Genomic DNA, 12,471 nt, shown 5'->3' on the forward strand with positions numbered 1-12,471 from the left:
GCTCTGGAGCGCCGTGGGATATCTGCTTCCATGGCATGAACCCGGAGCCAGCTGGGTTAATGGAAATCTCAGCTGGTGTTTAGACTCATCTGTCAGCATTGCACTGAAATGCTTCCCCACGTCTGCTGGGCGCAGGACCGAAACCCTCAGGCAGGACTCTGCTCTCCAGGACCAGGGTCTCCAGAAGGTACCTTCAGCCACCCAAAAAAAGCTGGAGCAGAGCCGCTTAGGGCAGTAGAGAAATGGAGCTGTGCACTAATACAGCCCCTAAATAAACCTCTTCTTGTCTAACGGGAATAGTACTAGTCCCCGCTGCTCTCTGTTGCTGTTTTTTATGGCATCCTGGATTGGAAGCTTTCGCCTACATGTCACGTCGGAGCAGTGTTTGGGGCCACCCTGCTGAGGCAGTCCCTGTCCCCAGGTGTGGGGCTGGTGTCACCGAGCTGGTTGGAGCCGCTCGCTCTGCAGCGCTGACAGCACCAGGGGGTTATTTTTACCAGCCACTCTCATCTTGGGCCCTCCCTAGAATATTTTTGCCACATTCTTGTCCTTTCAAACATCGGAAAATACTTTCTTCCAGCTCTTCTGTAAATCCCTTGAGGATGCTGTTTGCACTTGGCTTACGTTTTTCCCCCAGAAAAGCTGCCATGAAATTCTTCTTGGAGGTTTTTGATGGCTGGCGCTTCCTCGCAGTGAGCTTTAAAGTGTTGCCAGGGGATTACCCAAAAGCTGTTGGCTTCCCCAGCAGCACCAGTGGGACTCCAGAGGCTGCCTTGGGTGTACAGCACTGGGCTGGGTGCTTGGAAGGGAGTGTGTGGCCTCTGGAGGGCACCCATGCCCCAGCCTTTCGGGCCGGCCGCAGGGTCTGCACTGCCCCTTGGCCCCAGGGTCCTCAGGGAGGGTATTGGGGTCGGGGGGGGGGGAGTTTTGTTTTCTTTCTGGTTTCCTTCCCATTTCAGCCAGAGAAGCTGCTGCAGAGCACTGTGGTTTAGACACCTGGCTCATGGAAGGAGCGTGCCTGGGTGAGCCCTCTGCTCGGAACGGGGTTTATGTCACGCTGGGGTGGTGCGGAGCAGGGCTGGGGGTACAGCGGCAGAGCCGTGCGGCCCCTGTGCAGCAAAAGAGATAGACCCATTGCTGCTGCAGGCAAACATCCAGCCCCTGCCATGGATCACCCCCCCCCCGCTAGATATAAGAAGTCAACAGAAGCATCCCCAGCTATAGCAAAGGGGGGTATTTCAATAATATTTAGTTTTTCTGGGTGTCATGCTATGATTTTGGGGCTGCAGCTGAACATACAACTGCAAAGAGTATTCTCTAATGTCCTCCACCAGTGAATTACATCAAAATATGAAAGTTTAGGAAAAAAGGAAATAATTTGGTAAGATGTTTGCCTGCCTCAGAATAGAATCACATGCTTTAAAGTGACACTTGGAGCCAACACGAGCCCTGAGAAGACCCAGTTTCCCTGTTTCTCACCCCAGTTTCTAACTGCCTCCCCAACCTGTTTCCACAGAGGTCAGAGCGTCTGGCTGCAGCTGGATCACAGAGTCCTGGACCATGACTTGCCCAAGAAACCAGGCCCGGCAACTTTGTACTTTGCTGTTAGGTGAGTAATTGTTTCCACAAAGAAAACATTACCGCTTGGGTTTATTATTTATCACCAGGGGGTTTTGTTTAAAAGAACTGATTACGGATTTGATAAAGGAAATAAATGTCAAAGTGATATACTATTTTTAGAGGGAGATTAGGTCCTGGACAAGTCCTGCTCTCTTTTGTATTTAAGTACAAAATGAAGTGCTTTGGAACCTACTTCTTTTTAAACTGTTACTAGGACATTGTTCCTAGGTTTGTGTTTGGTTTTCTTTGTTTAAAACCCCATATGTTAAATATCTTCTTTGCCTGGCTTATCTTTAGTAGTGCTAAATTTTAATACAGTTTGTTTAAACTTTTTTCTTTTCGTGTTTACTTAAGGGTTGTCTGTACTTGAAAGGGATTGCTGATGGCTTCTTTGCTCGTGCAGCTTAAGCCAGTCCCCAGGAGAGAATAAAATCCCTGGCAAAGTGATGATTTTGGCCAATGTAATTGCATTACTCTAGGGCTTTTGCTGGCAAAGCTCTGCTGGTTAAGGGCCTGAAAAAAACACTCGTGTCCTACGAGACAGAGCTGTGCTGGCAGAAAAGACCAAGCATCATATTCTTAATATTGTTGGAGTTTTTGTTTTCCTTGCAGTCTATGAGGAAAATGAGAGCAGGCTGACCTCATTTGCTTTTCATATCTCAGTAAATTTATGCCTTGTGTGCTTAATTATTTGAAGCACTTCCAAGGCAGAGCCTCTTGTGTAGTTGGGTCGCCTCGCTATGTCCTCTGCTCCCTGGTCATTGAGGGAACGGTTCAAACAAGTGGCACTTTGTTTCGGCTGAATATGTGCTTATTTGTGATGGAGTTCAGAGCTTCTCTTCCCTTCCCCACTTTTAAAAGAAATCTAAAAATCCATTTTAAAAGGGATGATAGGTTCTTCAGCATATTCGCCGTGTTTGAGGACCTGGGAGGCTAAAATCTCTAGCTGCCTGAGAAAGCTGTGATGGCAATCATAAAACTTGAGCGTTTCTTTGGTTGGGGTTAATGCTGGTGGCTTGTGATGTTCGGTTTGGCCCTCTCTGTTGCAAGGTGGTCCTCTCCAGGGTGGGATGTGCGGAAACATGGGCAAGAGTTAATGTGTGAGGGGTGGGCTTGGAAAAGATCAACTTCTAGAAGCTAGTTTTAAAGCCTGACTACTGTGGGGTTGTGAGATCCAAAACAAGCACTTAGGAGCCAAGGAGGTGGGCAGTGAATGGGGAGCAGAGCAGGAGGAGGAGGATGATGATGGAGAAATAATTGGCAATATAAAAACTGTCTGATCTGTAGAAAATAGATATTCCAGCAGAAAAGCCACTTAAACCTGCAGCTCTCTACTTCGTTACAACTTTCTGGATAAGTAAGCGATTCTAGGCCTTTGCTCCGTGGTGTATGCCTTGGGTGGTTAGTTCACTTACCTCATGTGAACTCCTCTGCCTTGTGACAGCCTATTCCTTAATCAAACCCCGAGGAGATCAGCCCAAATACACGGCTGCGGCTGTGCGTGCCCATGGCTGGAATGGAAAAGCATAGCTGGGAATGGGGCGAGTGGCACGGCGGGGACGGGCAGAGAGCCCCAGCGCCTGGCTCTCAATCCCCTGGGCTGGATCGTCTCCAGCCGCACGTGGTGTGACAGCGGTGGCCCTGCTGCAGGGATAGGGGGTACCTGGGGCTAGGCGAGCCCTCTGAGTGTTTGCAGTGGGTTCAGCCACAAATGCCATGACTACTGCTTCAGTGTGACTTTGGTTTGAGATACAATTAGAACAAGGCAGGGCACTGAGCTGCTCTTGTCATAACAAGTGGCAAATGTGCAACAGCATCAGTTCTTAGTGTCTTTCAGTGCTGCACTGGACAGTTTCCAGTAGTCATACTGGAAATGGGCTGGGATCACCAGATATCTGGTTGTGACCTCCTTTTCTTGATAACTCCTTGGCCCTGAGCTTTTGCTGTTCAGTAATGAAAAAGATGATAATCCTTTCAGATTTTAATTATTCTTCTTCAGATGGCATAAACTCAATCCAGTCACATAAGTTTTCATATGGTACACACAGCCGGTGAAGGGCTCTTTAATGCAGATTTAGGACTTGATAAAAGCGTCATTCTAGTTTCAAGGATGCCGACAACATCAGAAATAAAAGCAGAACATACACTTTATGGTGTTCCCAAATATGCCTGGTGTTCCCTGTGCATCTTTGTCGCTGGGACTCCACCTTGGAGAGGACCACCTTGCAACAGAGAGGGCCAAACCGAACATCACAAGCCACCAGCATTAACCCCAACCAAAGAAACGCTCAAGTTTTATGATTGCCATCACAGCTTTCTCAGGCAGCTAGAGATTTTAGCCTCCCAGGTCCTCAAACACAGAGAATATGTTGAAGAATATGCTATTTGTAGCGTGGCAATAAGAGCATACAGCTTGTTGCGTGGAAGGAACAGAGCGCACGAACCTGGCTGGGGCAGGGGTAACGCTCCCCAGTGCTCTACCTAACTCCATGGACCCTGCAGTCTCCTGTTTGTGCCAGCGGTGACTGGGAGCTCCCTCTGTTCAGAGCCAGGGGTACTCTCCTGCTTCTGAAGCCTGACATCTCATCCTGACATCTCTGCCAGGTCTGGCTATTAGTAGAAAGGAATTGCAAATGAGGTCATTAGTTGAGGACAGTTGCCTTTGTGGTGCGGAGGAGGAGGAAGGCCTTAGCAGATGGAGGAAGGAGCATGGCTGCGAAGGGCTGGTCTGGCAGCAGGTAGGGGAAGGATGAAGCGTGAGCCTCCTGCCCTCTGATGCTCTGCCTTTCTGGAGAGAAACACACAAGTGCATGTAAACTGAAGTTTAGTAAAGCTGCTGGAGAGGGAAAAAAAAAATAGCCAGTGTGATCAAGAAAGGGTGGAAGTACCTGTGGCTCCTACAGTTCTCAGTGGAGGGTGAGTCATGGAAATATCAAATAGCCTTTCAAATGTCTGGGGCAGCCTGCTGAGCTTGTGTCTGCCCCTTGGGCGGGCTGCATGCCTGTAAAATGGGTAAATTACCTCCTTATCCTGCAGAGGCTTTCTGAGGAGTGCTTTAAAATTAATTTGATGGAACATGCTGCAGGAATGCGAAATATTAAAACAATTACTGTTTAATGTATTGCCTCCACTTACAGCATAAATACTGCATATGTTCCTAACAAGTGCAGCAGGTGCTAGATTTACTGCTTCCTAATATGTGCTCCGTGCTTCTGCTGTGGACTTAGTCCAGTATCTTGCAAATCACCTACACCAAGAAATGAGTGGCCGGAGCTTGAGACTGTGAGGAGCCTTAGGAGCACCATGGGGGCTGCAGGAGGCATCGGTCTAGCTCCGATAAACATCGTGGGCTGCGTGCCCTGTGTTGGCCATTCAGTCCTCCTGCTATTAAAAGAAAGACACTGAGAAGCCCTGGTGTGGTTTGCTGGGACAGTGGTGTTGGTGGTCCAAGTCTTTGCTTGGCTGGAAAAAATGCACTTTCTGTCTAGTATTGGGTGGGAGAGTCTGGACCCAACTCATTTCTCCTCCATAAGGAGCTGAAGAACAAGTATCCTGCTTTCAGATCCAGCTAAAGGAGGATTGACAGGACCACGTTCGCACAAATTTGTCTCTCTTTAAACTGACTTGGCAGTTCCACACTCCTCAAATTATAGATGTGTTTTCTCCACAACATTTAATGCATCTCGGAGCTGTTTGGTTTGATGCCCCGAGTGACTCAGAGAAGCGCACAGACAGGTTGTGTGTGATTTTCTGCAGGGTGCCCATGGCATACGTGATGTTTGCTGTAGCTCTGTAACATACTGGTACCCATCTGCCAACCTTGACCAGGTCAGAGTAACCAGTGATGGGATTGCTTCAGTTTGTGTGTGCCTCTGATGCACCCGTGGCCCTGGGAAGCAGAAGCCAGGGAAGGGGAGGAAGGCGATGAGCACTGTACAGAGTGGTGTCTGTAAGGCTGAGCCAGTTTGCAGCCCTTCCATGTAAAAAGCTGGGTTTGGGGTTCCCGTTGCTACTAGGATGTGCCTGATGGGATGGAGCTGATCCCAAAGTGTTCCTCACGTAGTCTTTTTTTGCTTGTCCCTGTTTGCTAGGAGCAAAGTTAATGGGTCTCAGCGTGTGGCTGCTCTTTTCTCCTGGGGAAGAGGAGGTCATGCAGGGCTGCTGCCAGCTCCTCTCCTCCAGCAAAGTGTCAGGCCAGCTTCCCAATCTGCGTTGGCATTAATTACTTTTTCCACTTTAGCTTTTCCACTGCGCTTTAGGCTTTATTTGCATAGGCAGGATGGGCTTTGCTCCTTTGGTGTTTGACAGGGTTTTCAAATGAGATGAAGTGTCATCAGATATCTACGATCTATTGAACAAGGAATGTGTTGTTCCCTGTGTGCTGCTGGCCGGTGATTTGCTACTTGTTCTCTCCTAATAGGCAGGAAATTAAGTGCAGTAGCTCATAGTTCCTCTGTGCCATTTTATTTCTAGAGAACAAAACATTGAGGAAATAAAATTATTTGGGAGGAAGATGAAACCTATTCAAGAAAGTAACAATTCTTTTTTTATTATTATTTTCAGGTTCTACATCGAAAGTATTTCCTTTCTCAAGGACAAAACCACAGTAGAGCTGTTCTTTCTGAATGCCAAGTCCTGTGTACACCAGGTAACGCTCTGTCCTTTGGAGCTCCTTGATGTCCATCCCCCTTTTATTGCTCCTCCACCACCTACATAGTCCTGCAAAATTGCTAAGAGTTGCATCTGATTTCTAGATCTTATTGAAGTGTTAAGATCTCAGCGTGCTTACTCTACTCTTTCACTTAAATGATGATACCACTGGCAAATGGGTAAGGATGATGATGGTTTCCTGGTGCTGTTTCTGCAGCCCCGCTGTGTGTTCACCACACTAGAATAAGCCTTAAATACTCAAAAGCTTTAAAGTTGTTTGAAATCTGGGTTGTAACTTTGCAGGCAGGCTCTGTCTCAGTGGTGTACCCTTCTATACACTGCTTAGTGAACACTCAAGGTGAGTATCTCTTTACTAATCTCGAGTCAAATTTGTCTCAAGACAAATTTTCTCCATGAGGAAGGTCCTGTGCTGTGAACTTGCTTCTTGTTTCCCTGATTTCCTGCCTTCATTCAGTGTAGTAGTAAAGTAATAAATTCTATAAAATAGCATTAAAAGCTAGATATTAAAATACTTCCTGCATTTACTCTCTGCTTAAGAAGATTCCACTGGTTTTTTTAAAAATGTCCAGATTGGTAAAAATATATATTTTACCAATTTACTTCATGATGTGGTGGCCAAAATCTCAAAAAAAATAAGGTTGATCTGCTGCAGATACATCTTGGTCTGAAAAAAGTGGTGTGGCAGCTGCTTGTGCCATGCCCCTAATAACTGGTGGTACGGTAGCAGCTGCAGTTCAGTGAACTTCACTCTAGCAATGCTGATGTTTCTGGGATTTTCCAGTTAATATCAAACTTTGGCGTCTGGGGGGGGGTTGGGGTTTTGTTTTTTTGTTTGTTTGTTTTTTTCACTCATGATTCAGTTGGTCTAAGAGGGTCATGCAGTTCTTACAACCTTTTCTTGGAAAACAGTGCTGTATCATGAGCTGGTGGTGGAGCTTGGTATAGCCGGCCAAAGTTTTCACCTTTAATATGCTTCATATTTTACAGGATTCTCATTCAGTATTCGTTATTTTATGGTGGGATTAGAAACCTGACGTGAAGGTGGTTAATGGCAAAGTTGTGACTGTGCTTTGTACAGGAATTGCTTTCTGGAGGAGTGGAGGAAATTGGTGCATTTTTACAACATGCTAAAGTTTTAAAGATGCTTGAGGAACTTGGGGCCTCACTAGTTAAGACGAATAAAAAGCTGATCTCCATTTGACATGTCTGCCACTGAGTGAAAGGTCTTGGCAATGCACAGTCATCCTTTTGGGGAAAACTGGAGCAGTTTAGCTAGACAGAACAAATTATTTTGGATCTGGAAAATGGATCTGGTTTTAGGATGGAATGTGAAAATGCCACTGCTATCGAAACAAATGCTGATCAACATAAACACATATACTTGCACCCAAATGTTTTAATTTGTAGAATCATAGAATCATTTAGGTTGGAAAAGACCTTTGAGATCATTGAGTCTAACCGTTAACCCAGTGCTGCCAAGCTCACTGCTAACCCATGTTCCCAGCTGCCACATCTATATTTCTTTTAAACACCCCCAGGGTGGTGACTCACCACCTCCCCGGGCAGCCTGTTCCAGTGCTTGACCACCCTTTCCATGAAGAATTTTTTCCTGATGCCCAACCTAAGCCTCCCCTGGCACCACCTGAGGCCATTTGCCCTTGTCCTGTGGCTTGTCTGGGCGAAGACACAACCCCCACCCGCACCGCCCAGCCTACCCCCCTTTTCAGGCATCTGCAGAGAGCGATCAGCCCCCCCAGCCCCTCCTCTCCAGGCTGAACCCCCCCAGCTCCCCCCGCCCCCCCCCCCGCCTTGTGCCCCAGCCCCTGCCCAGCTCTGGACACGCTCCAGCCCCTCAGGGTCTGGCTGGGGCTGAGGGGTCCAAACCTGAGCCCCGGCTCCGAGGGGCGGCCGCACCAGCGCCCAGCGCAGGGGGACGGGCGCTGCCCTCTCCTGCTGGCCACGCTGCTTCGGACACCAGCCAGGTGCCGCTGGCCGCCTTGGCCACCCGGGCACACTGCCGGCTCACGGTCAGCCGGCCGCCCACCAGCTCCCCCAGGCCCTTTTCCACCAGACAGGTCTGCGTCTGCACAAAGCAAAGAAGAGAAGCATAAAGCTGCCCTGACTGATCATAGACATGCATGTCATCAAACCAATAAGGAATCATCTCTGTCTGGATAAATATTATTATTCAAGCAACATAACTTCATATTACTGGACTGAAGTGCTGATAGCATGTGAAGTGCTGATGATGCACAGAGTGCCACAATAAGCAGACTGTGCATCACCCGTTTGAGTTCAGGGCTTCAGGACCTGGGGGAGGCTTGAAGGAAGGCTAGCTCGGATTTTCCTCCCATGGCTTTGCGAGGTCTGTGCTCTAAATGGTAGCAACCCAATGTGCCGGCTTCCCTGTTCCTGCAAGCAAAACTGCCAGAAGCGGAGGTTTCCTGTTGCGTCCAGTTTCTGTGGGCGGTGGAGGGATGAGGAGCATCGCTTCCTCCTGAGAGAAGGATCTCTGCGAGCAGCACCGGGTGATACAGCATGTAACAAAATCAAGAGGCCCTGCTCTGCCTGCAGCACTCTGTGCTGGGCGGCTTTGCAGCCCTGCTTCGGCAGAAGCCACTTCATTTACTTTCAAGATACATTTGGCTTTTAACATTCAATTGAAGTATTTAAAAAATATTTTATCCTGCTTGGTAAACTAATTGTTGGTCTCTAGGTTTCAAGTAGTGCATGAAGGGCATGCAAGACCAGTTCTCATACTTAAGCCCACGGGATGTGGACAAGAGGATGCACAAAGGCACCTGGTATGTGCTCGCACAGCGTGTCCGCTCCCGCCGTGCTGCCGGGCTCTGTTGTGCTGCGGGGAAGGAGGCACAGGCTGCAGGATGAATGCGGTCAGCTTCTGCATATGAGCAGATCCCCAGTTCTGGTGAAGCAAGTGAAGGCTGATGCTCACTGATGACAGCCAGGAATGTTCCCTGGCATTTCTCAGTCATTAATCCAGCTCCAGGAGATCAGACCTGTCTCAGTTTAGCTTTTCTTTCTCTTTTTTTTTTAAATGCCTTTCTACTTTCTTTTTCTTGCCTTGTTCATGGAGCAAGGAAACCCCAGCATCTTAAAGCAGCAGCCTGCCCCCAGCCCACGCGCTCAGGGGTGCCCCTCAATGCACAGGGTGTGCCAGAGTGTGCCTTGCTGGGGCAGTATCCTAACCTGGATCTTTTCATGAAGCTTCTTCTCTGTGTGGGCCAGGAATGTGGCTCAGAGGACAAATGCTGCAATACCTGGCATGTGGGAAGACTTGCATGGATAAGATTGCTTAAAAGCCAGCCATGTTTTTTTGCTTTCATAAAGCTGTTTCCAAGGTTTTCACAGCACCTTGTTCCCCAGAGAGCACAGTGTGTGAAAAGCCCATACCCAGGGTGGCGCAAAGGCCTGATGCTTGGAGGAGTTTGTGTGTGTGCTCTTTTGACATTCCTAAGCACTGACACGTGTTGACAGCCCAGCAGTTTGTAGGTACTCATGCTTATATGGTTTGTGTGCTTTAAATGAGAACGATGCTTCCCTGAGCAGAGGGTGAGACAGTGATCTTGCTCTGCATGCGAGATGGTGCATGTCGGGGCTCCCGCCAGCACGTAGGATGCATCACGAGAGCCAACTGAAGGCTTGGGTGAATACAGCCAGTGCGTTGGCAAAGAGTCATGCCATTCCCTCCTCTGGAGAGGATTTATTTGTTACTTAAGAGGTTCAGAGGCTGCATCAGGAATGGTTTTTACAGTATTCTCCGAGGGATCTGTGGGCTATCTTATGTGTGAAATCCTGGAAGTGTCTCTATCTAATCAAAGAGAAAGGTGTATCTCTGATGGAGTTTGCTATCTCTGGGTTTAGGCTGGAGCTGCTGGGCAGTGTGTGTTGGCTGTCTTGCCCCAGATGACTCGAGAGAGGCTTTGCTCCTAGCCGAATAAAAGTTCAGAATAAATAATATAGCATATTAAATACTTTTATTAATTATAATCTTTCTTTTGTAATATATTATATGAACAGTATATAGTGGAATAAACCCCTGCATAACCGTTCTGAAAATGGTTCACCTCACCCTGAAAAGGGTGAGGGCTGGCTTTGTGCTCTGTAGTGCATAGCCCTGCTGGTTTTGCTCACCTTTCAACTGCATGTTCCTTCCTGCAAATCTCTCTGCTCCTTTCTGTAAATCACCACTTTTTGCTGCTAGGGGTTGGAGGAATCTGGGGCTTGTGCATTTTGCAATTTCTGTAGACATTTTGGCAAGGCAGGGACACAAGAGAGATAGTAAAATCACTGCTGCCAAAAATGCATTTCTTTCTACTTCCCACCCACTCCCCTATCTCCGTGCACTTCTATACAGCCAAAGCTCCTTTGTGCCTCTGGGGCCTTTACTGCCTCTCACCACAGTTGTGCATCCCCTATGACCTGTGCTGTTCTCTGCACAGCCCCCTCTCTACCTTGCTCTCAGGCCCTACAAGCAGCTAGGGAGCCGGGGGAGACCTCTTTATCCAAAGCACAACAGGACTGAGACCTCATTTTTACTTTTGTGAATCGTGTTTTAGCAGTGTTGCAATTCTGCATCGGGAGCAAAGGGTCACTGAGCACTGAGTGCAGGGCATCCATGGCTGCTCCTTTCTACCTCACCCCTATCTTAACCCACTACCCCATCAGCACCAGCATCTTCCTTCTGCACAGTGCACCTTGACCAGTGCTTTATATGCCTGAAGAATAAACTTCCTCTGCTGGATGTGCCAACATGACCCACGCAGCATTTCCTGGCCTTGCCCTCCCCACACCTCCTTGCATGTGAACTGAACGCAACATTTGCTGCCGCGCTTGTAAAAGCACCCGGTGTTTCCTCACCGCTGGTGCGTTTACAAACCTTGACTGCCAGCCAATATAACAAATGCTGCCAGTCCTCTTGCCCTACCCTCCTTTCATGTCAAGCTGCCCATTTTTTTTATTCCTGGTCTGATGCTGCTGTCCCCAGGCCCTCTCAGCCCTGTGTGGTCCAGCCAGCTGCCTGGCTGCTGCTCTCCAGCATCCCTGCTCTTTGGGTTGGAGCTTGGAGAAGCGTATCTGCTGCCAGGAACAGCCTGGGCCACCAAGCAGGAGGTGGGAGCTGGCAAAACTTAGATCTCCAGGTCTGTGGAAGGGCCTCCCAGTGACTTAGTTAAAAGCTCGTTTATCCATGTGTGTTTTGGGAGGATGCAAAGGCTAGAAGGATGCTTTGTGTATGGCTGGGCTCTGTTTCCTTATGTACCTCTCTTTCAAGGTTTTGAGAACTGCTGCCTGAAAACCCTCAGTGGTGACAACTTCAGTTTAAAAGCTTTTTCTCCTGTCATTGAGTTCTAAGAAGCCGGCTTTAGATTTACAGCTATCTCTGAAATCTACTGTACAGCTGGAATTTAAACTAGTGAAAGCCTAGCACTTGGTTTCAGGTGAAATGGGCATCTCTGAGCTGGTGTGTTTGCACAGCGATAGGGGAGCTGTGTAACATGTTCAGCGTGCTACCGCACAGCCCGTGACCGTAGCTGGGATACTTTTAAGGCAGTGGGTCGGAACTGGTCACGCATATGTTGATGATAAATTTGGAAAGATAAATTACTCTTTTTCTTCTTTCAAAACAGCCAAGTTTGGAAAAATAACACCCTACTTGGCTAGCAAAGCACTGTCAAGTTTATTATGCATTAGAGCTAACCTCCATATAGTTCTGCAGCCATACAGTTGACTCTTTGCCAGTTCTTAAAATATGTTCTGTAAACTCAGATCTTGGTCAAGTTGGCTGTGTTCCCCTTTTCCCCTCTCTATTTGAGTGTTGGGGGGTTGGTTTATTTAATTTCCCGTTTGTTTCAAGGACTTGTAACAGTTGCTTTTAAAAAAGCAAAAGAAAAAAGTTAAAGGAAGTAGAAGTTTTCAGAGGAGTCTGTACCATGATAGCTTCATGAACAGCGATGCTTGTAAGCACTTGGCAGCCTGAAGACCAGTGCTCACCAAGAAGAGCTGTTGAAACAGACCCCTGGTGCAAGCATAAAGTCTGGCTGGCTTCCAGCTTGTGGAGAGCAAAGTAGTCATATATCAGAGAGCTCTCGAAAGTTTTATAACAGATATTTCCTAATTCTCCCCCATCTCAAGGGAGAGGGGAGCGTTCCCATGCAGCCT

General features: G+C 47.9%; 1 protein-coding gene across 5 annotated transcripts in view; it reads left to right on the forward strand.

Moving 5' to 3' along the window:
* FRMD4B (FERM domain containing 4B) overlaps positions 1 to 12,471 on the forward strand; it is a 137,180-nt gene that overhangs the window by 74,181 nt on the left and 50,528 nt on the right. For all 5 annotated transcript variants that reach the window (XM_027793065.2, XM_055805444.1, XM_055805446.1 and 2 more), the window contains 2 exons: positions 1,517 to 1,609; positions 6,184 to 6,268. In XM_027793065.2, the coding sequence (XP_027648866.1) occupies positions 1,517 to 1,609; positions 6,184 to 6,268 (178 nt within the window). The remainder of the gene's footprint in view (positions 1 to 1,516; positions 1,610 to 6,183; positions 6,269 to 12,471) is intronic.

The sequence above is a fragment of the Falco peregrinus genome, chromosome 5, assembly GCF_023634155.1.
Source record: "Falco peregrinus isolate bFalPer1 chromosome 5, bFalPer1.pri, whole genome shotgun sequence".
Lineage (NCBI taxonomy): Eukaryota > Metazoa > Chordata > Aves > Falconiformes > Falconidae > Falco > Falco peregrinus.